General features: G+C 37.0%; 2 protein-coding genes and 1 pseudogene across 2 annotated transcripts; 1 reads left to right on the plus strand and 2 right to left on the minus strand.

The window, feature by feature from the left end:
* Positions 1-8,946: 8,946 nt before the first annotated feature.
* LOC109004176 lies at positions 8,947-9,420 on the minus strand. The gene has a single exon (XM_018982640.2). The coding sequence runs from the start codon at positions 9,418-9,420 to the stop codon at positions 8,947-8,949; it is 474 nt and encodes a 157-aa protein (XP_018838185.2).
* Positions 9,421-10,216: 796 nt separating this feature from the next.
* On the plus strand, positions 10,217-14,241 carry LOC109004188 (40S ribosomal protein S10-1-like). The gene is made up of 5 exons (XM_018982652.2): positions 10,217-10,318; positions 10,687-10,735; positions 10,830-11,109; positions 11,237-11,369; positions 13,938-14,241. The coding sequence occupies exons 1-5, from the start codon at positions 10,316-10,318 to the stop codon at positions 14,013-14,015; spliced, it is 543 nt and encodes a 180-aa protein (XP_018838197.1). The 5' UTR covers positions 10,217-10,315; the 3' UTR covers positions 14,016-14,241.
* A 2,565-nt stretch (positions 14,242-16,806) lies between these two features.
* LOC109004186 lies at positions 16,807-23,980 on the minus strand (annotated as a pseudogene).
* Between the last annotated feature and the right edge of the window lie 520 nt (positions 23,981-24,500).

The raw sequence follows: 24,500 nt of genomic DNA on the forward strand, positions 1-24,500 counted from the left end.
ATAATAGATGTGTAAGTGGTATAGCTAATTGGTTTGAGGATTTAGGTCCTCAAACTTTCGGTCTCCCTTCCTTGGAAACCTTAGGTCATTTTAAAGATGAAATAGCCCATTGAAACCGTCTGTGTGAGTGTGTTCTTTGAAATCTCAAACTCACTTTGAGATCTCCTACACCTTGGAATAGGCATGTGTGATTGTGAAAAGAAATTAATCGAAGTGTAATGTTCTTACCTTGTTTTTTCTCTTAAAGCCGTGGCCTTCCCTCCAGTGTAGAGAGTGTATGGTCGTTATTTGGTTGGAAGGAAAGTGTGAAAAAATGGTGTTTGGACTTGGAGAATCCTCCAAGTGGTGTGAGAGAGATGGAGTAGAGAGAATACCTTATAAATCTGAAAATGAACAAGAAGAAAAGGGGTGGTCGTATGGCATGTGGTCTTTACCTCCTTGAAGCTAATTGATCAATCAAGAGCCAATGCATGCTGGACATGTGGCGTGACTCCTCCTTTTCTTCCATTGACCGAAACCCTAATGCCCTCTAAACCCCTCTCCAACGTCTAGGTTCAATGAATCCTATGTATAATTGTATAATTTACTTCAAAGCCTCTTCGTCTTCCCAAGAAAGTGGTTGCATGAGTGCCAAGTGGCATTGGCGTGTGTAGTCCCTCAAAGTGTCATCCCCCTCTCTCTTTTCCCCATGAGGATCTTTTCTCTTCCCCATGGTCTCTTCCCCTTCCCCATGCATGACCCTTACTCTCCCCCAAGTAGGAACCTTCTTCTTTCTATGCATATTCCCTAGGTGACTCTCCATCTTCCCTATGCCTCTTAGAAGCTCTAAACATGACTTGTGACAAGTGATTGGATGTGGTGGCCAAAACCCTAGGGTTACAATAGTAATTTTCATGTGATGTTTCTTCTAGAATCTTTCCTTTATCATTGCATGAATGACAAATGGCACAATATTTGAAAATACCCTTGAGTGGACATGTGGCTTAGAGTCTTTTGGTGTTAATTCTCATGCAAATCCTTGGGAAAATCTACTCTTGGTCTTCCTACAGTGTCATTCCCCATATAAGATCTCTTGGAACTCTCTACAATTGACAAGTGGCATGAGATGGGGTTCTTGGTGGGTGTGGGGTGTGTTGGCCCAGTGGCCCTTGGCCTCCCCTATGTGTATCTCATGATTTCCCTTCTACAAACCTATATGCATGAGTGACATGTGACAAACCCAATGACTTGTCACTAGGGTAGACGTGCACTATCACGTCCAGATTCATGGGTCTTACATGCGTGACAAATGGTATACAAGCTTCATGGTTTGGGCGTGTCCCTATGGCTTTTCTAGGATTTTTAGGGCTCAAGCCCACTTAGTTGGCCGAAAATGCAAGGGCTTGAGTGGCCCCTTTCTCTTGGGCTTTGGATAATAAACTACAGGTCCAATGCCTTTATCAATCTAGACCTAATTTTCATAGCCCTAAGATTGTATTAAGGCAACGAAAAATAATACCGATGAAATCTAACTAGGTCCGGATTATCACAACATGTTAATCGCTTCCTATCACATGGAGGGGACACTCTCGTTTGGTACCAAGATACGATTGACACAGGTCAATTTAATAGTTGGAAGACCTTGGTTCGTACCATGTTAGTGCATTTTGGACTGATAGCTTACGACGACCCAATGGAGACACTTATTCATCTTAAGCAAACATCCTCAGTAGCCGCTTACAAAGCTCAGTTTGAAACTCTTTCCAACAGACTACAAGGACTCTCAGACCACCACAAACTGAGTTGTTTTCTCAGTGGTTTGAAGGACGAGATTAGGTTAGCACTATGTATGTCTCACTGAAATGATGCTTTTGGCTTAGCTCATATTCAAGAGAAGCATCTAACCAGTACGAGGCGATTTGCTAAGTTGAGCACTAAAAAAGGAGCAGTACCAGTACCAACAAGGCCTTATTCTAACACTCATACCCAGATTGGTGAAGAGAGCACAAAGGTGCATAAATTTAGTCATTCTAAAAAAATTTCTTCGATTTTCATGAATAAGAAATGGAGGAAGAGTTTATGTTACCATGGCGAAGAGAAATGAAACCTAGCCATTTGTGTAAAACCCCTAAGATATATTTACTACAAGGCTGTGATGAGTCAGAAGAGAGGAGGGAAGAAGGGGAGTTAGTTCCAGATTTGTGCAATGAGGGGAAAGTATAAAATCAGGTAATGACTGGGGAACCTGAAATTTCACTTAATGCTATTACATGCACACCTAGTGCTAAAACTATGAGAGTGATTGGGAGAGTTGGCAAGTAGCAGGTGGTGATTTTGGTTGACTTCAGAAGTATGCATAATTTCTTGGATCCCTCTATTTCCAAGAAAACAAGGTTGCTGGTCGATAAGTCTCAAAAGGTGGCAGTAAAAATAGCAAATGGGCATATTCTCAACAGTGAGGGATATTGCAGTTCAATCAAGACAAACATCCAAAGTACTCATTTCAGCCATGTTGAGTTGGTGGGATTGGGCTTGAAGGGCCTAACGATGGAAGGCAGTCATAAGTCACTCATGACTTCTGTGAGTAGAGAGAATGGGCTGTTTCTACACATGTTGGTGGGAAAAGATGGTGATAAAATTGGACTAAATTTCACGGGGAGGGGATGTGCAGCAAATCCTCACTAAGTTTCATGGGATCTTTGATGTTCCAAGAGGGTTACCACCTTCCTGTGAACAGGACCATAAAATCACATTAAAGGAAGGCACTCAGCCTATAACAGCGAGGCCTTATCAATACCCACACTACCAAAAAACTAAGATTGAGAAGATTGTAGCGGAGTTGTTGGAAAAAGGGGTAGTAAGACCCAACACCAGTCCATTTTCTTCACCCGTGTTGTTAGTTCATAAGGCGGATAGGAATTGGAGGATGTGCATGGATTATAGAGCCTTTAAGTAGGAAACCATTAAGGACAAATTTCTTATTCTGATTATTGATGAATTATTAGATGAGTTGTATGGGTCGGTGGTTTTCTCAAAATTGGATTTAAGATTCGAATACCACCAAATTAGAGTAGTACCAGAAGATGTGGCAAAAGCGGCGTTTAGAACTCACGAGGGACACTATGAGTTCCTAGTGATGCCGTTTGGGTTGATTGATGCACCATCAACCTTCAAAGGATTGATGAACCATGTGTTTCGACCATACTTGAGGAAGTTTGTGTTAGTATTTTTTGATGACATACTAGTGTACAACAAGGGGTGGGATGAGCATCTAGAGCACTTGGAAAGGGTGCTGAAAGTCTTAAAGAAAAATCAGTTGTACGTGAAGTTATCCAAGTGCAAGTTTGGGGTTTCAGAGATTGATTATTTGGGGCACGTGATCAATGAAAAGGGGGTGATGGCAAATCCCAATAAAGTTGCTGCAATGTTAGATTGGCCTACGCCCTCAAATTTGAAATCTCTAATGGGTTTTTTGGGTCTCACGGGGTACTACCATAAATTTATTAAGAACTACGGCAGTATTGCAACCCCACTGACAAATTTACTTAAGAAAAAATTCGTTTGTATGGAATGACGAAGCAACAAAGGCTTTTACAGAGTTAAAGTCAGCATTGACAAGACCCCTGGTTCTCAGGTTACCTGATTTTTTTCAGTCATTTACTATTGAGTGCAACACAAGTGGGAGGGGAATTAAGGCAGTCTTAACGCAATCAGGACAACCCCTGGCATTTATGAGTAAAGCACTCAAGGGTAAGACACTTCTTCTCTCCACTTATGAGAAAGAGCTCCTAGTTTTGGTGACTGTCGTGAGGAAATGGAGGCCTTATATTTTAGGCTAGTCTTTTGTGAGTAAGACGGATCAGCAAGCGTAAAAATTTATGCTAGAACAAAGGGGGGGGGGGGATTGTGGACCAACAGAAATGGGTGAGTAAATTGATGGGGGTATGACTTTGTAATTTCCTATAAACAGGGAAATGAAAATCTTGTTACAGATACGCTGTCTAGAAAAGGGGAGGAAGCTGAATGTTTTGAAGGGTCCTTAGCTATGATTTCCTTTCCTACACCTGATTGGATAGAAAAATTTAAGGCTAGCTATGAGGAGTTAGCTGAGATGAAGAAACTCATTAAAAACTTGCAGGAAGACATAATTTCACAAAAGAGATTTCAATTGCAGCAAGGGTTAATATTGAAGAAGGGTAGGATGGTAGTGGTGTCTAAATCGACATTTAAGAACAAAGTGTTGCACTACATTCATAACCACCCATTTGGGGGACATTCGGGCTACTTAAAGACCTACCAACAAGCTAAAAGAGACTTCTATTGGAAATGAATGAAAAAAGATGTAAAGAAATTGGTAAGCGAGTGTGACATGTGCCAAGCTATGAAATATGAGACAACTTCACCAGCATGACTGTTACAACCCTTGCTAGTACCTCAGCAAGCTTGGACAAATATCACTATGGATTTCATAGAGGGATTGCCCATGTCACAAGGCCAAAATGTAATCCTGGTTGTAGTTGATAGGTTCACTAAGTTTGGGCATTTTATATCCCTCTCCGACCCTTATAATACATCAGTGGTAGCCAATTTGTTTCTGAATCATGTTTTTAATCTATATGGTTTACCTCGAACCATTGTGACAGACCGAGACCCTATTTTTATAAGTTCTTTTTGGAATGCTTTTTTCTCCTTATAGGGATCAACTCTCAATCAAAGTTCTACTTAACATCCCCAATCAGATGGTCAAACAGAGGCTTTGAACAAGCGTCTGGAAACCTATCTTAGGTGCTATGCAGGGTTAAATTCACAAAAGTGGGCACAATGGTTATCATTTGCCGAATGGTGGTACAACACCACATATCACACAGTAATAAAATCAACTTCATTCGAAGCTTTATACAGGTATCCCCCACCTCAGTTGCTATCCTATGTACCAAGGACATCAGCAAATGCTTCAGTTGATCTGACATTGCTTACCAGGGATCAAATTATCCAGTTATTAAAAGATAACTTAGACATGGTAAGGAACTGAATGAAGGTACAAGCAAATAAAAGAAGAACATAAATGAAATTTGAACTTGCAAATTGGGTATATCTGAGGCTGCAACCCTATCGTTAGAAGTCATTAGCCACTCGGCGGAACCTCAAGCTAGCACCTCATTTTTATGAGCCCTTCCAAGTGGAATAGAAGATTGGAGATGTAGCCAATCGTCTTAAGCTGCCGAGTTCTTTCCGAATCCACCCAACCTTCCATGTTTCTTGCCTCAAGAGGAAGATTGGGGCTCAAATCCAACCACTAGCATTTCTTCCTTTAGTCGATGGTCATGGTGAGATGCAACCTAAACTGGAGTCCATAGTAGATCGCAGGATGACACGACAAGGAGATAGGGTTGTAACTAAGGTGTTGATTAAATAGTCGAGTACTAGAAATGAGGACAATACATGGGAAAATATGTGGAAGCTGCAACAATGATATCAACACCTTGTGGGCAAAGTGTTGTAAGGGAGGGAAAATTGTTATGAACCCTAGCTAATTTGGGGAAGGAACACGAACTGAAGTGTTGTGTTTGTATGCAGAAGGAGTTGCAAAGTAATTAAGTGGGAAGAGAGGGAACTCGAGATGAAGACGTTCTGATAAGTCCTTGGAGCATATTGTTTTGGAGGCTAGACGGAACGCTATGTTTTGGGATTAAGGAGTGATGTTGTTTTAATAGGGTGTGATGCGCACTGTTTTAATAATAAAAGTTTGTCTTTATGTTGATGTCAGACGCACCGTTTTGGATATCAAACTAAATGGGGTGTTTTCATTACTGTTATTTTTGTATTGTCTTGTTGTGCGTTAGGTTAGCTAAATCTAGAGTTTGTTATGAGGGCTCTAGTATATGAGGATGAAAAAGAATAGAAGGGAATCATCCTGAATGTTCTAAATTGCTGAGTCTTTATTGGAGGTTAGGGTTGCCTCAAACAATCCATTTTTATCAGTACTGAATGAAGTAATTTTCTAGTTCTATTCCATATTATTATCAAGCTATTGATCTATTTTTGGTGAGACTCTTTACACTAGTGCCAAAATCACAAATCTTAAAAATCACATCTTAGTTAAAGGCCGCATATTGGACTTTTTTCGCATAGTATAAAATTCATATAAACATATATATATATAAATATATATATATATATATTATATGGTGCCAACATATATGGGTGCCCTTCCAAGTTCAAACATTGATATGCGTGATTGATGCAAACGACAAACCAGTTTGTACTAGATCAAGTACTCCATATCTACCCATAAGTCTAGGGCAATAATACTATTTTATTATCTTAGTCGATATATAGTTATATATTATATGTTGCATGTCCAATTTTATTAATCTGTTTATATATTTAGGATATATATTTCTCCAATCCGGTTCGATCTGGCTAGGTTTAGGAGCCCTTATTAACCTAGTTTCATCAAGTAGAAGTAATTTAATATTTATCTGGATATGTAAATTTAGGTGGGTTTCTATATATGTTAATCACTTAATTTAAAAGTCACACCAACCGGTATATATAGTCGGGATATGACAAAATTGATCAAATTGAAAATTAATATTTCTCTTTTCATAATGAATAAAATTGACTTTAGTCGAAATATCGTGTGAAGTACTACTACTACTACTCTACACTTGATTGTGGTGATACACCAAAAGTCAATTAATTAATTTTGTATCGCTTCAATATTAATGCATTATTTTAATATATATCAAAGATGGAGTATTATTCTCTTTTGAAAATTTCTATATATTCATTATCTTCGATCATCATGATCTTTTGATGTCATATCAAATCATTTGAAAGATATTTGTAAAGATATTGATGATAAACAAAACTTAATTAAACAATAATCAAAGTTTTCCCAAATGAATATCATGATTGATCTTGTTGTTAAAGTTGTCATTTGAGAAAAATTTAATGATCCAATGTGAATGAAGATTATTACCTCCTGATCTATTACGAAACGAATTAGGATCAATCGATGATTAATATCTGATCACAACGATTATCTGTGACATATATATAGAACTTGATGATCGATCATGAGTTAATTTGTTTCTCATGTAATTCCCAAAAGTACTGTCCATTAATGGAAAATTAAGGGGAAGAGTTTGATTTTTTATTTTGATTTTATTTTTTTGAGTTGGAGGAATGGGGTTTCGAATTCTAAACCTCTATTTTAGAGATTGAGAATTATGTGATTACAAGTTTTTGGTGAGGAAGAGTCTGATCATCTGTAATATAATATAAATATATATATATATATATATATATATGTGCAATAGCTAGTACTGATCAGCTGAACTTTTCTTCTGTTTTAAGCAATAGGGTACAATTTCAGAATCCAGATCGAAGAATATTTTGATCTTATTTTGATCTCGTGCTCATCACACTAAGGAATTTCTTATATATATATATATATATATATATATTTGCATGCATGCGTACTCCACTGAAAACCTTTTTATAGGAAACTTCCTCATCTATCCAAAAACTTGCACCAAAAAACTGATTTATTACGCAAAGTGGCGCCGCCGAGCTTTTGCAGCCTGTTGCTTCTAATTTAATCGTGGTAAGAATTAATTTTTTATTTAAAAATAACTCCTACGTACGACAAAAAATGTAAAAACTCATGCAACTTGGATGACTCTAATTACTATTCTTTTGCCTAATTCGTACGATATATAGCCAAATCATATAAGAGTTGGAGGTAATTATATATATAATCTATATATAAGCAATGTTCATATATAACAATATCAAATGGGCCTGCTCATAATATATATATGGACAACTGAAAGCGACTTGGACAAAAATGTATGAAAAATTATATTTATTATTTTTTTTTTTATCATCCTCTCAACATTCTTTAATATAATATTAAATTATTGACCCACAAATAAAACATAAAAAATAGCCTATAATTATTAAATATTAGGATATCCTAATATTTAATAATTAAATATTATATTATTAAATATTTAATAATGAAATATTATTCAATATATATATTTCCGCCAAGAGAAATGATAGTTGCAGTTGTGAGTGTGCAAGTACCGTACACTTACTTTGAAAAAAGTGAATAAATACGATATTTACATGAAAAGAATTTAATTTTTTAATAGTGGACTCCACTTTTTTTTAAAGTAACTACACGATATTTGCGCACTCCACAATTATATGTAGCATTACTCTTCTACCAATATAGCTAGCTGGGCAATCCCAAAAGATGACTAGCTCAATACAATGACGTTTCGAGTTCTGCTACATTCAATCATTTTTGCGCACTATTTATGCACTCCACTAATGGGATTGGCCAAAATAATTATTTTATATTAAAAAAAAGTGATGCAGTCAATCACATTAATAGAGTGCACAAATGAGTACGTAAAAATGACTGCATATAGAATTTTTATATGTAATATTTGTCAATTGAACCTCAAGTGTTACCATAGCTTGAGTACTTAAAAGATTTTTAAATTCTTCTCAAAAGATGCCATTCGCGTTTTAATTAGTATTAATTATTTTTAGAGTTATTTAATTTATTCTCAAGCTAGTATATAGAATACACTACCATATCACTTGAATAGTAAGACTTGATAATTTGTAACATTTAAATTTTAAAACTTATTTTTCAAATCAAATTATGCATGTAAATACTTTACTAAGTATTCTTTACACACCGGTTTGAAAATATAATTTTTTTATTTGTATAATCTATTTCGTAGTGGCATATGGTGACATTAAATAAATAATATATATTGATTATTTAATGCTATATTTGATGATATGATGCTCTTTTTTTTTTTTTTTTTTAAAAAAAAAAAAAACCTCTCATTCATTTATAGAAATCATTCATTTCAAGACATATCAGCAAAAATCAAACTTGAAATGAAATCATGACATTCTTCTACCCTACATATAAAATTATCTAATTTTAAAGCAAATTTCGCCAAACTTATGAGCAATCTCATTGCCCTCTCTGCGAACAAAGTTGATCTTCCAGTATAACAGCTCCCTTAGGCTCTTCTTCACATCTTCCACTATCTGACTATACCAAGTCCAGCACTCTGCTTCACCCTTCACTGCATTGATGATTACTAAGGCATCACCTTCAAAGACCACCCTTCTAAATCCCATTTCTATGTAAATTCCAATTATTCTTCTCATAGCAAGGGCTTCAACCACAACTGCTTTGGCATCCATTCTTAGAGGTTCACTATATGCAACCATTACCTCCCTTTTACTGTTTCTGATGATAATTCCCAACCCCACTGTTATGTTTTGCTCATATATTGCAGTATCAAAGTTGGCTTTCAACCAACCTTCTTCAGGCTTCTTCCACTTTTTTATGGTGGACACTGGACTCCCATCACTTGAACTGACTTCCTTCATCTGCATTGTCTCTGAAATCAACTAGGGATTGTAAAACCCCTTTAATAACCTGTGAAGGACCAATGAACAGATTTTTAAAGACATATTTATTACGTCTATTCCAAATACATCTGAAAATGACTGCCATCTCTTCCAATAAACCAGAACTTAGCTTCAAACAGAGCCTATCCCATAGACTTATAAACACGACACTCCACTTCTGCACACCACTTTCCTTCTCAGCCCATACATCATTCACAATTGTGCATTGCCATGGAGCATGTAAAATTGTCTCACATTCTGACTTGCATATCGGGCAATTATCATGGTTTCTAACTTTCCTTTTATAAAGCAAAGCTTTTGCAGGAATAGAGTTGGTACATGCCTTCCATAAAAAATGTTTAGTGGCCCTTGAAATATTCAAGTTCCAGATTTTTTTCCACCTGCCATCCTCTTGCACCCCTCCAAAACCCTCTCCTTCTTTCCTTCTTCTCCTATCTCTTGCCACATGATATGCAATTTTCACATTAAATTTACCATCTTTGCTATGGTTCCAGATCAACTTATCTTCCCCTCCCCTTCTGCTAATAGGCATACATATGATATGATGCAAAACAGGCTAAACGCCATCCAAAGTTTCAGTTTTTATCAAATGCCACGTGGAAATTATTAATCCATGGGCCTCCTATTAATGTTGCTGCCCTTTGGTATTTCTATTCTCTTGTATTTTGGGTCACATAAGTGGATCTCTGAGGCCCAACACGAAGCCCAAAACTGGTTTCAATGGGCTATAAAGTCTACACCTACTACACAAAATCTAGGGTTTACTGCAGCAAGCGATTTAAGAGTGCTGGGAGAGAGAGCTCTCGCAGGTTCCGTTCCGTTTGTTGCCGTCGCTTCCTCAGCCCCTTCGCTCGCAACCATGGTACCTCTCTCTTTCTCTTTGAAATAGTTCATTTTCTGTGCATTCTGTTATGTTATGTTTATTGAGAATCCATAGATGGAAAAGAATACTAAAATCTTTTCTACCACTATCGTTTGGATAAGCTAATGGCTGATTAGGGTTTTATATATCTCCGGGTCTATGTAGTCGAGAAAAAATATATAGAGCCTTGGAATTTCTTTTGGGTTTCGTTTTCCGCAGTTTCTTGTAGACAATCATGCATAGGTGTTCCTCTTGTATATCTCCCTTGAGATTGGGCTATACCCACATTTCTCATTAATAAAGTTCTTTGCTGATTAACAAGGGGATAATAAATCTGTCTCTGACTCTTGTAACCATTGCCTATCCAGATCATTCCAGAGAAGAACCGACGTGAAATCTCCAAGTACCTCTTCCAAGGTCTCTCTTGGTTCCGCCTATACATACATACAAAAATATTTGTAGGCGTTTATTGAATTTAGTTTTTGAATTTGTGGTAAAATTTTACATTCAGAGGGAGTTTGCTTTGCAAAGAAGGACTACAATCTCGCGAAGCACCCGGAGATCGATGTGCCGAACCTGCAAGTGATAAAACTAATGCAAAGCTTCAAGTCCAAGGAGTACGTGCGTGAGACCTTTGCTTGGATGCACTACTACTGGTACCTCACCAACGACGGTATTGAGTTCCTCAGGACTTATCTCAACCTTCCTTCGGAAATTGTCCCTGCGACTTTGAAGAAACAGGCCAGGCCTGCTGGTAGACCCTTTGGCGGCCCACCTGGTGATCGTCCCCGGTGAGTTCCTCTTCTCTTGCTTTATTGGTCACCGATATTTTATGGGTTTTTTGTTAATATGCTATTGGGATTTTTTTTTATTAGCTGAAAAAGTGATTGTGCTTTCCTGTTGGTGCTTGTGAATCAGTGGCCCTCCTCGTTTCGAGGGAGAAAGGAGATTTGGTGGTGACCGAGATGGGTACCGTGGTGGTCCTCGTGGACAAGGTGGTGACTTTGGTGACAAGGGTGGAGCACCAGCTGACTACAGACCTAGTTTTGGGGTAATTACCGTTCATGCCTTCTTTTGATATATATTATGTTTTGTCTTTAAACTTTTATTCCTGCATATGCTATTGGGCACCGATTGTTTCCTCTACATAGTACCTTGCATTGTTCATTGTATGAAGTTTGTGAGTCTCTTGTTTGGGGTGTTGTAATATACCATTTTTACTATCCATTTTGGCCTCAAATAGGCAGTCCACCTAGGCCTCCTTCCCCAGCGGTTCAGTCCACTATCTCCCAACTGAGAGCTGCAGGTTCTAATCAGCTTTAATAAACAGCAGTGGAACTTGTTTAAACTCTTAATCACCGGAGATATGATAACCAACCCAATGACTTAAAAAGTTGTTATGTCATTTGCCCGAGGTTCACCCTACTAATTTCTTCTCTACTTTGGTTCTGGAGTTATATACATTAATAATCTTGGTTCAACCAAATGGGATTCCTCTGTAGCTATAGGATGCTTTTGTCGTGGGTATAGTTTTTTGCACGAGTTTCTTGCACCTGTTGGTTGTTATTATCTTGTTGAGTTAAGAAATGATGTTAGGGTGGCCAAGAGAATTGGTCCGAAAAAACTAGACTCACTTGCTCCAAGTTGATTGAAGGAATGGGACAAGTGCCACTAAGTTTTTCCACCGGGTGGCAAATGCGCATTGGAGGAACAATGCCATCGAGACCACGTTCTAAAGTATGATGAGCATTTGCTTTCGGAAGATTTTTCTTGTAGACCAAGATTAGGACTTACCTTTGATGTTCTCGAGTCGCAAGAAGTACGCTTGAGCAACCCTTCGAATAGATGGAGATTCGGAAGGTGGTAAGAAGGATGGTGGGTGACAAAGCTCCAAGTTCGGAATTGCTTCTCTATGGTTTTTTTTTTCAAACTTGTTGGAAGTGATTAAAGATGACATTAATTGAAGGTTTGAAGAAAGCCTCAATGCAACTTTAATTGCTCTCATTCCCAAAAAAAACTTGGTGCTGTAGAGTTTAAAGATTATTGACCCATTAGCTTGGCGAATGGGATGTATAAGATCATATCGAAGGTTTTGGCAAATAGATTGAGCTTGGTGGTGGAGAAGTTAATATCTAAGCCTCAACACGGCTTTGTTAGAGGTAGGCAAATTCTTTACTCGGTAGTTATTGTCAACGAATGTTTGGATAGTAGACTCAAGGGAGAGTCATGACTTTTATGCAAACTAGACATGGAAAATGCTAATGACTGTGTCAATTAGAGCGTCTTGCTGTACATGCTTGAGCAATGTGGCTTTGGTTCGAAATGGTGTTCATGGATTAATCGTTGTATCTCAACTGCTCGTTTCTCAATCTTGGTGAATGGCACACCCATGGTATTTTTTAAAAGTTCTCAGGACTTAAGACAAGTTGACCCTCCTCCTCTTCTACTATTTGTTTTTGTAATGGTTTAGCAGGGGACTTCCTTTGTGGATTTTCAGCAAGGGAGGTAAGTCTATACTCTAATATTTTGTGGGGCCAAACATGATCATAATCAAGCCTTGAAGGCGCTTCTTCTTTCCTTTGAAGCTGCTTTGGGATTGAAGGTGGACTTGACCAAATTAGAAGTAGTTTCGGTGGGAGATGTCACTAATGTGGCGAGCATGGCTTCCATCTTGGGTGTCCCATGCAAATCGAAATCAATTTGGGATGATGTGCTAGAGAAAATGTCGCGGAAACTAGCTAGTTGGAAGAGGATGTACCTATCCAAAGTTGGTAGGGTCACTTTAATTAAGAGTACCCTATCAAGCTTGCCGACTTATTTTCTATCATTATTCTCGCTTCCTACCAAGATGGCTCAACACATTGAGAAACTTCAGTGAGATTTCTTATGGGGGATGAACGATGAGTTTTAAGTTTCTCTTGGTAAAATGGGCCACATTATGCTCTCCTATCTTAGAAGGAGGCCCAGGTATCAAGAAGTTCCAGGTTTTTAACAAGGCCTTGTTGGGCAAATGGTTGTGGAGATGATAGAATTGAATTACGGTGAAGCATGGGGAGGTTGGTGTTCAAATGAGGTAAGTGGGCTATATGGGTGAGGCTTTGGAAGCACACAAGAAGAGGATAGGATACATACTCAAAAAATACCCACTTTGAGGTGGATGACGGATTTAAAATCAAATTTTGGCATGAAATATGGTGGGGCGATAGGCCACTCAAGGAAGTTTATCTAGAAATCTATGGCACAACAAGAATGAAAGAAGCCATGATTGCGAACCTTTTGGTTACATCAAATGGTGCTCCTCAATGGAATGTCACTTCATTAGAAATGAACATGATTGGGAAGTCGACACAATATCAAAGTTTTATAATCTCATATACTCGACTTGCATGAGAGGGGAAGTAATTGACAAGATTTTCTGGCATCACTCCAAGAAAGGGAAGTTCACAGTCGGCTCCTTGTATCAAGTCATGAACACATACAACAAACCCTATTGATTTTATTTGGACGATCAAATTATATTTTGGCATCACGGTGACGAAAGAATGTATTAATAACATGAGCTGATTATTTTTATCATCTTTGTACACTATTGATTTTATTTGCTGCTCTAAATTTGCAGGGTCCCGGGGGAAGGCCTGGCTTTGGTCGTGGAGCTGGTGGTTTTGGTGGGGGCTCAGCTAGCACAAATCTTGCTTGAAGAGTAATCATTCGTTCGTTGCATGGTTTTTGAAATTTCGGATTTTAAGCAGAATGGATACGAATTGCAGCTTATGGGAGTTCTGTTTTTGTTTCTCTAGCGTTAAAGAATATTTAGTTGTTGGATTAGATATAGTTATTATTTGATTTTGCAATTTTACGAATTGTGTTTGAACAAACTGTTATTTCTCGAGCATTATCTATACTATCAAATGATTTCTGTGCTATTTTGAATGTTTCAGAAAAGTTTTTGTCAAATGTTCTCGGGCTTGCCACTAGATTTGTCTTTAATCTCTGGGACACATTTGTGCGTCATCACATATATTGCCAGTATGAATGTGGGATGTTTTCCAGATCTAATTGGACGCGATGCCCTAACATCAACGGCGTTAGAGGGGAAAGAGAGTTCCATGAAAGCCACGAATTCTTGCACTTTATGTTGAACTTGCCGCAGTTATGAAATGAAAGGGATCTAGACCGTAATGAGAAAAACCTAATGAAGAAAAACTGAAAAAGCACGCCCTTGTTAAGCACATAAAACATTGAATACCAGTAGCGTTACCTACAGCAATTCAATTGGCAGCTCTGTAAAGGTGTATTGGATTTAATTATTGGACACTGAAAGCAATTTGGGGTTGTTGATTTTGTGCATACGAGAAACCCCGATATGTTATGGCTTATGGAGGTTTGGATAGTGAGTTGAGATGAGATGAGATGAGATGAAAGTTAAAAAAATATTGTTATAATATTATTTTTTAATATTATTATTGTTTTAGAATTTAAAAAAGTTGAATTGTTTATTGTATTTTAATAGAAATTTAAAAAAATTATAATAATTAGATGAGATGAGTTGAAATACTTCATGAATCCAAACAATGCCGAAGCAACAACACACTTGTTGACCATTATAACAAGAGAAAAACTTTAACTACAAATGGAATACACAAAAATAATCCCACAAATTGAAGTGATTTCATATGATTCATCAAATTGTAAAGTTACTTTTATTATAAAATAAATATAACGAATCACATAAAACTACGTCAATTTATGTAATTACTTTTGTGTAATCTCTTTATGACTATAGCAGTCATCTTATAATAATATATCCATAAAGATAGAAGCCTAAAGTTGAAAATGAAGATCAGAGTCCAAAACAACAAATTTCGTGACCCTTTAATGGCATACGTGTTCTTTTGCAGCAACCTTCATGTCTTCAACTATCAAATGATATCCATCTAAAGTTTTAAATATCGTACTGTACAAAATGAAATTATGGCTGTAAAAATAAATTGGAGAATCGAAAAACCGGCCAGGACCGGTTGGTTTAGTTCAGTTTTAGACCAATTCGGTTTGGGACCTATTCCTCCATTTTAAAAACTGGTCATAACGGGTCCGATCTTCGCTTTATGTTTTCTAGGACTGGACTGGACCAGACTAGTTCGCATATTTATATATTTTTAATTAATTTTAAAAATAATTTTTTTTAAGACACTAACAACCTCTAGCCCAATGGTTTCCTTGTGTGTGAGTTCTTGAGTTCAAAACACTACAAACACATTTACCTAAAAACAAAAATTGTTTTTATTGATCAAAAAAAAAAAAAATTAATTTTAAATATTGTATATATAATATTAAAATATTATATATAATTTTTATAAATTGTAATTATATATGAAATAATGTTATATTATAATTTATAACATAAAATTTTAATCTTAAACATGAACATTTATTTGATCATATATTTTAAATATAAAATATATATTAATTACATTTTATGACTTAATAAATTTTCAACGTTTTCCATTTGATAAATATATTAGTAATACTAATATACATTAGTATATTAATTACTATATTATCACTAACATATAGTAATAGTACTATACCAATAGTATTACTATATACTAATAGTATTAGTGTATTACTAATATTTATATATATTAATATATATAAGTTTAGGAGATTAGAGATTTAATATATATTAAAAACTGGAAAACCGGACCGGAATCGGTAAAACCGAAAGTACAGATTTAGGAGGGTAACCGACGTAGTATCGATTCTTGAAAATACAAAACTGGTGTATACTAGCTCGGTCCCAAAATTTGTCCAAAACGGGACCAAACCGGACCGATTACACCCTAACCAGAATTGTTGGCATTTAGCGTGCTAAAATAGTAACCAGCATAGGGGAGGTCTACATTTTGTACCAGGTCAAATAAAGGCCATTTTGATGTGTTTCGATCAATACCAGCCGTTTTCCAATATTTCACCTGCTATGTAAATTTCAATCTGGTATGTAGAACCTAGTGGCATGGCGATTTTGTAAAAGTTGTTGACAATAACTCAAAATGAATGGCTTTTTCAATTTCTACTTTTTTCATAACCTCAAGTCAAACTTGATAAAAAGCATGTGTTGAGTCTTTTCACACTAAAGCACAAAATATTTTATACATATATCATTATTTTTTAAAATTAATTGAACAAAATTTAAATAAATTTTAATAAGTAGATAGTATTGATACCATCCACACACACCTGCAAGATCTTATAGGGATCCGTGAAACACAAGGGCTGAACTCTTCAGAGACTTTCTTTTTAATTTTAATAATATATATAATAATAATTTAATAGTTTAATAATTAATTTTAGAATATATTATATATATATATAATTTATTTATTCATATATAAACTATCCCGAAATGATATCGATATCGAAATATTTCATTTTAGTGCATCAACGAAAATGACCACTGAAACTTTATTCAAAACTTTGCATCCATATCCTCAATCAACATCCTCCATCTTTCTCTCATTATCGACCTCCTCCAAAGATGGCATATCAACATCATCTCCACTGGTCTCTTCCACATCAATTCACAAACCCAGCTTTAGCATTGTGTGAATTCTTGCAGAAAATGTGTTAGGGTTATCAAGACTAAACCCGAAAGTCAAAAGCGCTGTGTCATAGAGCAATAGCACCAAATCCCTTACCGTTTTATCATTCTTATCAACTTCCACCCTCTTCCTCAACTCCTCCATAATGCCATTATCTGGATTAATCTCCATTGTCTTCTTGCTAGACATGTATGAACTCTTGATGTTGTCTCTTAGAGCCTGTGCTCTCACCTTTTTCCCAAGAATGTCTTTGATTATCTTGCACAGATTCTCAAATGACGACTTCTTTTCCTCCCTTTTCTTCTTCTCTTCCTCCTAGTCATCCTCCAACTCGAGTCCTTCATTTGTGACCAACACAAGTTTCTTCCCTTCATACTCTTTCAATTGCCCAACATCGTACTCTTCAATGGCATCAACCATGAAGATGACCTCATAACCCTTCTTCTTCAACCTCTCCAGGAAGAGTGAATTCACCACAATCGTCTTGCTCTCACCAGTTAAGTAAAAGATCTCTTTATGCCCCTCCTTCATCCTCATCACATAGTTCTTTAAGCTGGTCATTTCATCACCACTTTTGGTGGAGTGGTATCTCAACAACTTAGCCAGCTTAGCCTGTTCAGGCTGTCCTCGTGGATACCCAACTTCATATTCATAGAGAAAGCGTCATAAAACTTGGCATAGTCCTTATTCTCAACGATCTCGTTGAACATCTCAATGCATTTCTTCACCAGGTTTTTCTTGATCACTTTGAGAATCTTGTTCTGTTGTAGTGTTTCAAGAGAAATGTTGAGTGGAAGATCATCGGAGTCCACCACACCTTTCATAAAGCACACCTTTCATAAAGCTAAGACACTCAGGAATGAGTTCCTCACAATTGTCCATTATAAACACCCTTCGGACATAGAGCTTGATGTTGTTCAGCTTCTTCTTCGTGTCAAACAGATTGAATGGAGCTCTCCTCAGCACGAAAAGGATGGCCTTGAACTCGAGCTACCCTTCCATAGAGAAGTGTTTCATAGCAAGGTGATTTCCTCCTTAGTGATTTCCTTAGGCTTTCGAAGCCAAATTGGTTTCTGCTTATTGATGAGTTGCCACTCGTTTCTTACCTCCTTGACCTTCTTTTTCTTAGACTTCTTTTCTTTCTCTTCGTCAACCTCTTCAGCATCGCCATCCTCTTCCTTCTTGGTTTCCTCATCTTCATCATCGCTGACCTCTTTCTCGGCTATCTTCTCCGTCTAGAGGTAGATGGGGTATCTGATAAACTCAAAGTGCTTCTTCACAAGGTCCTTCAATTTTCTCTCCTCCAAGAACTCCAACTGCAACGTCAATTACGAGCACATCCAACTTAATACCATGTAGGACACAATATCTAAAATTTCTACTTATGCTCATAAGTATAGCAAAATCTTAACTTCATATTTCCAGGCGACGGGACCATTCACAAAACTATCAGTGGGAAAAGAAATGAAAATTTGTACTCGAAAAACCTCTCTAAAATCTTCATAATTAGGTTTCCAAATCTGACATGGTATTAACCACAAGAGACTAATCGGTATAAGATTAACATCGAAGACTAATATAATATCACTGGATCAACTGGACCATGTCCTGCAAGTAATAGTAAGAAAAAAGACTAAGAGAAAAAGAATTCAATAACTGGGGTTTCTCAATCTCACCGGGTCTTCCTTGAGCAAGAGAGTGATCTTGGTTCCTCTACCCAAGGGCTCGCCATTAACATCCTTGGTGACAGTGAAAGACCCACCAGCCTGAGACTCCCATATGTACTGCTCATCGTCATTGTGCTTGGTTGTCACAATGACCTTTTCAGCCACATGGTAATATGAGTAGAACCCAACACCAAACTGCCCAATCATACTCAAGTCAGTCCCGGCTTGCAACGCTTCCATGAACTCCTTAGTTCCTAATCTCGCAATCGTCCCCAAGTTGTTCACCAAATCTACCCAAACAAAATGGTCATTGGTTGGATCAATCAGAACCCATTATCTAAAAAGAAAATGATAAAAACAAAACAAACAAAGTAAAGGAAAATTGCTTCTTTGTTTATGTACCTGCTTTGGTCATGCCGATACTACTATTGATGATTGAAAGGGTCTTGTTAGCTTTGTTTGGAATAATCTTGATGAAAAGCTCGGGTTGAGCATCAAGCTTACTCTTGTTCTTCAAGCTCTCAAATCTAATCTTATCCAATGCCTACAAAAATAAAAAAATAAAACAAAAACCCAAATTCAAAACACTATTGTTTCAACCACACAAAACCCAGAAGCAATCGCATACTGTTGAGAAGTCTCACACGGCTTAGGAACAAATTCATCCTGGTCTTTATAAGGAGTTACCACACTCCTCCTATAAGACTTTTTATGAAGAGAAATGGGTGTCTCCAAATGGTACCAGAGCAGGTTCGATCATAACAGGGCGTTAGCACTCAAGCGAGTAGTAGCTAGTAAACACCATGACGGGTCTTGGAACTTCTCAACCTATTCCTATCTTTGGTGGTGAAAACTATGATTACTGGAGTATCAAAATGAAAACTTTTTTTCTATCACAAGACCTTTGGGATGTGATAGAAAGAGGGGTGTCAGCTTCTATAGAAGGAAGTTCTAATGCAGTTGTTGAGAAAAATGAGAAACAAAAGGATGCGAAGGCGTTGTTTGTGCTTCAACAAGTACTGAGTGATGCCATTTTTCCTAGGTTGATAAGAGCCACATCTTCCAAGCAGGCGTGGCAGATTTTGCAGTAGGAATTCCAAGGGAATTCAAAGATCAAGACCATCAAATTTCAAAACTTGAGAAGAGAAATGAAGAATTTCAAGATGAAGGACTCTGAGAAGGCTATGGAGTATAGCACCAGAGTGATTGAGCTTGTGAATTAGATGAGAGCATATGGAGAAGATATTACAGAGCAAAGGATTGTTCAGAAATTCTTGATTAGCCTCACTGAAAAATATGACCACATAGTAGCAGCCATTGAAGAATCTAAGGATTTGTCTATTTTAACCATTACAGAACTTATGGGATCTTTGCAGCACATGAGCAGAGATTGAGCATAAGGAGTGGAGAGTCTTTGGAGAATGCCTCACAATCCAAAGTCAACTTGAAAAATCCAAAATCAGGTGATTACAAAAAGAAGAATAAAGGCCAGTTCAAGGGTGAGACTTCTCAAAAGAAAGACAAAAGGAAGGCTAAAAATGATGAATATCCACCTTGCAATATCTACAAAAAGACCAATCATTTGGAGAAAAATTGTTTTCACAAGGGGAAGCCCTTATGTACAAACTGTAAGAAGTTTGGTCATAAAGAAAAAGAGCATTAGGCTAACTATTCTGAAGAAGATTATGATCATTTGTTCTTTACTTGCCAAGCTACAATAGAAGAAGTCAATGATACATGGTTCATTGATAATGGTTGTAGCAATCATATGGTAGTTAAGGAGAGCATCTTCATTGACCTAGATCTTTCTGTCAAGACTAATGTTAAGATGGGGAATGGTGATCTGGTGAAGTTCAAAGGCAAAGACACAATGATTGTTCAAACAAAGATAGATACTAGATTCATTAAAGATGTTCTTCTAGTTCCTTCTTTAGACCAAAATGTATTAAGTGTTGGTCAGATGATGCAACATGGGTATTCTTTGTACTTTGAGGGAATTTTGTGTAGAATCTTTGATGAGAAACATGATGTGGAGATTGCTGAAGTAAACATGGGAGGAAGCATAAACTTTCCCATTGTTTGGCACTGTCCTAAAGCTATGATGGCTACAGTTGATGATTCAACATTTTGGCATCAAAGATTTGGGCATTAGCCTTGAGTCTTCTTCATTAGAAATGTATAATCAGTAACTTACCTCTAGTAGAAGTAAGAATATTGTTTGTGAATGATGTATGCTAGGAAAACAACATAAACAATCTTTTCCATCTGGCAGTGCATGGAGAGCCACAAAAGCTCTTGAGCTTGTGCATACTGATATGTGTGGTCCTATGAGGACATCCTCTCAAAATGGAAATAGGTATTTCATGCTATTTATAGATGGTTATACCAAAATGATATGGGTGTATTTCTTGAAAGAAAAATTTGAAGTTTTTTGTTTCTTTAAGAAGTTCAAGCAATTTGTAGAAACTCAAAGTGGTCATAAGCTGAAAACTCTTCGAAGTGATAGAGGGACTGAGTACAGCTCCCATCACTTTGATAAATTCTGTGAAGAAGAAGGAGTCAAACATCAGTTGACAGTGGCTTATACTCCATAGCAGAATGGAGTTTCTGAAAGGGTGAACAGAACTGTCATGGAGATGGCAAGATCCATGCTTCATGAGAAGAACTTGCCAAAGGTGTTCTGGGCAGAAGCAGTTAACACTGTAGTGTACTTGCTGAACAGGTGTCCTACCAAAGTTGTGCCTAATCAAACTCCAATTGAAGCTTGGAGTGGTAAACAACCTTCAGCAGGATATCTGAAAGTCTTTGGTTGTGTGTGCTACATTCATGTACCATCTAAAAAAAAAACCAAGCTGGAGGAGAAAGCAGAGAAGAGAATTTTTCTGGGCTATAACACTCTTTCAAAAGGGTACATAATTTATAATCTTGAAACAAAGAAGCTCATTACAAGCAGGGATGTTGTCTTTGATGAGCATGCAGTCTGAAATTGGGAGGGAGAGCAGGTAACAAGGTTGAGCATCACGATTCCAAAGAAAAATTTTGTTGAAGACCAAAATGTTGTAGAAGAAGCAGGAGAAACTCCATAAGTGACTGAGAAAGAAGAGCTTTCCTCACCAGAAACAACATCTAGGTGGATGAGACCTCTGAGTGAGATTTATGAAAGCTGTAATTTCTCTTCTATTGAGCCTAAAAATTTTGCAGAGACTTTTAAGGAAGTTGTGTGGATTAAAGCTATGGAAGAGGAGATGGAGATGATCAAGAAGAATAATACTTGGGAGTTGGTGAATCGCCCTATTGACAAAGAAGTAATTGGGGTGAAATGGATTTACAAAACTAAGCTAAATCCAGACAAGTCCATGCAAAAACACAAGGTAAAGGTCGTAGCCAAGGGTTGTGCTCAGCAGTATGGAGTGGATTACAATGAAATTTTTGCTCCAGTTGCTTGGTTAGACACCATTCGAACCCTTGTGACACTTGTAGCTCAGAAAAGCTGGAAAATATACTAGTTTGATGTCAATTCAACATTCCTCAATGGAGAACTTGAAGAGGAAGTTAATGTTGATCAGCCTGAAGGTTTCATGGAGGAAGAAGGGAAGGTATTTAGGCTGAGAAAAGTCTTGTATGGACTCAAAAAAGCTCCTAGAGCTTGGTATGGAAAAATTGATGGCTACTTTGTACAATAAAGGTTTGTCAAGAGCAAGAGTGAGCCTACACTCTACACGAAAACCTAAGGAGAAGTTGACATTCTTATTGTTTCCTTGTATGTGGATGATCTTATTTTTACAAGAAACAACTTAGCCATGATCAGAAGATTCAAGAATGACATGATGAGTTCCTTTGAGATGAGTGATTTGAGGTTCATACATTACTTTCTTGGAATTGAGGTTTGTCAAGAAAAAGAAGGCATCTTCATTTCACATAAAAAGTACACAAAAGATATGATGTCAAAGTTCAATATACTTGGATGCAAGATATGTGCAACTCCATTGGTTCCAAGTGAGAAGTTAAAGAAGGAAGACGGAGTCTAGAAAGCATATGCTGAAATTTACAGGAGTTTAGTTGGTAGTTTGCTTTATTTAACTGCCACTAGACCTGACATTATGTTTGCTACAAGTTTGCTGTCTAGATTTATGCAAAATCCAAGTCAAGTCCACTTTGGAACTGCAAAGAGAGTCCTCATATACTTGCAGGGAACAACTGACTTTGGCATTTGGTACAAGACTAGTTCTAATGCAAAGTTAGTTGGCTATACTGATAGTGAATGGGTAGGATCTTTAGATAATATGAGGAGCACCTCAGGATATTATTTTAGCCTTGGCTCATGAGTACTTTCTTGGAGTTCAAAGAAGCAAAACAGTGTGGCACAGTCTACTGCAGAAGCTGAGTATGTGGCAGCAGCAGGGGCTGCAAATCAATCAATTTGGCTGAAAAGAATTTTGGGTGATATGGGAGAAAAGAAGCAAGGTTTAGTTGAATTAAATTGTACGTGATAACAAGTCAGCTATAGCAATCACAAAAAATCCAGTGTACCACAATTGAACTAACCATATTGTCATCAAATTTCACTATTTGCGTGAATTAGAAGCAAGTGGTGAAATTCAACTCAAGTTTTGCAACACAGAAGAGCAGTTGGCAGACATTTTTACAAAAGCCCTTCCAAGGGACAGCTTTCAATTTCTCAAAGATATGCTTGGAGTTACTAGAAAACACATTAAGGAGGAGTATTAAAATTAATGTATTTTCCTAGGATTATTATGTGTTCTTTACTAAATACATGTATGAATGAGTATCAAGAGGCCAGATACCATGTATGGGTGAGTATCAAGGAGGCTATATACCATGTATGTGTACATACCAAGAAAGTGCTTAGTAATTTGTACTATCTAAAAATAGTCTTAAGAGACTAGTATAAATAACAAGGTCATGTACTTGTGAAAAGTTAAGATGAAGAATTAAAAAAATGAGATACGTACTCCAGATTATCCAGGTAATTATCTTATTGTTCTTGTTCAAAATATTCACTTTATTTTTAATGATGGACTCCTGTGACCTACTCACGATGATGGTATCAAAAATATCGGCCCACACGCGAGGGAGCATGTTGAGAAGTCCCACACGGCTTAGGAATAAACTTATCCTAGTCTTTATAAGGAGTTACCACACTCCTCCTATAAGGTCTTTTATGAGAAGAAATAAGTATCTCTACATATTAGGATGATCATAGATAGAACTACACGAGTGCGAGTGCAAGTATGTACATTAGAGGCATTGCTGATGAGCTCACGAAGGAAGATCTCCTTGTTGCTATAGAAGGTGTTGATGATGAGGCTTAGAAGCTGGTTGATTTCTGGTTGGAAAGCGAAGGTCTTGGTCTCTCCCATCCGAACGTCAACCATTGCAGAGTTGCAGTTAAATGAGAATTAACGACCAAACACAGAGAGCGAGGGAGGAATTTAGCCGATGAATCCGTGATCTTAGGAATTTTTCTTTGATTAGGGAGGTTCTTTTTTTCCTGGACGTTGAATCAGCAAGAGAAGGGTGAAGCTATTTATTGTATGCAAGGGGATCACTGGGAGGAATTAGAGGAGGTTTCTGGTGTCTTCTTCCTTACCCTCGGCAAAGTAATGCAATAATCGAATCGAATTTCGTGGGCTCTTGATGCTTCTTTCATATTTACTCTTTTACCCTTTAACAATTTTGTTTAACAAGATAATGGATAGGGCAGTGATAGTGTTAGTACCCTCTTACTATCCATTTTCTATTTATAGTATATTTGAAATTTTTTTATCATTTTCTTTTAAGTATTTTTTTAACATCCTTAATCATTAAGAAAAAAATTAAATATATACATAATTTTACTAATAGTCACTTCCAACTATTAAATAAAATTAAAAATTAAAAAAAAAATCAAATACA

The sequence above is a fragment of the Juglans regia genome, chromosome 2, assembly GCF_001411555.2.
Source record: "Juglans regia cultivar Chandler chromosome 2, Walnut 2.0, whole genome shotgun sequence".
NCBI classification, from domain to species: Eukaryota; Viridiplantae; Streptophyta; class Magnoliopsida; order Fagales; family Juglandaceae; genus Juglans; species Juglans regia.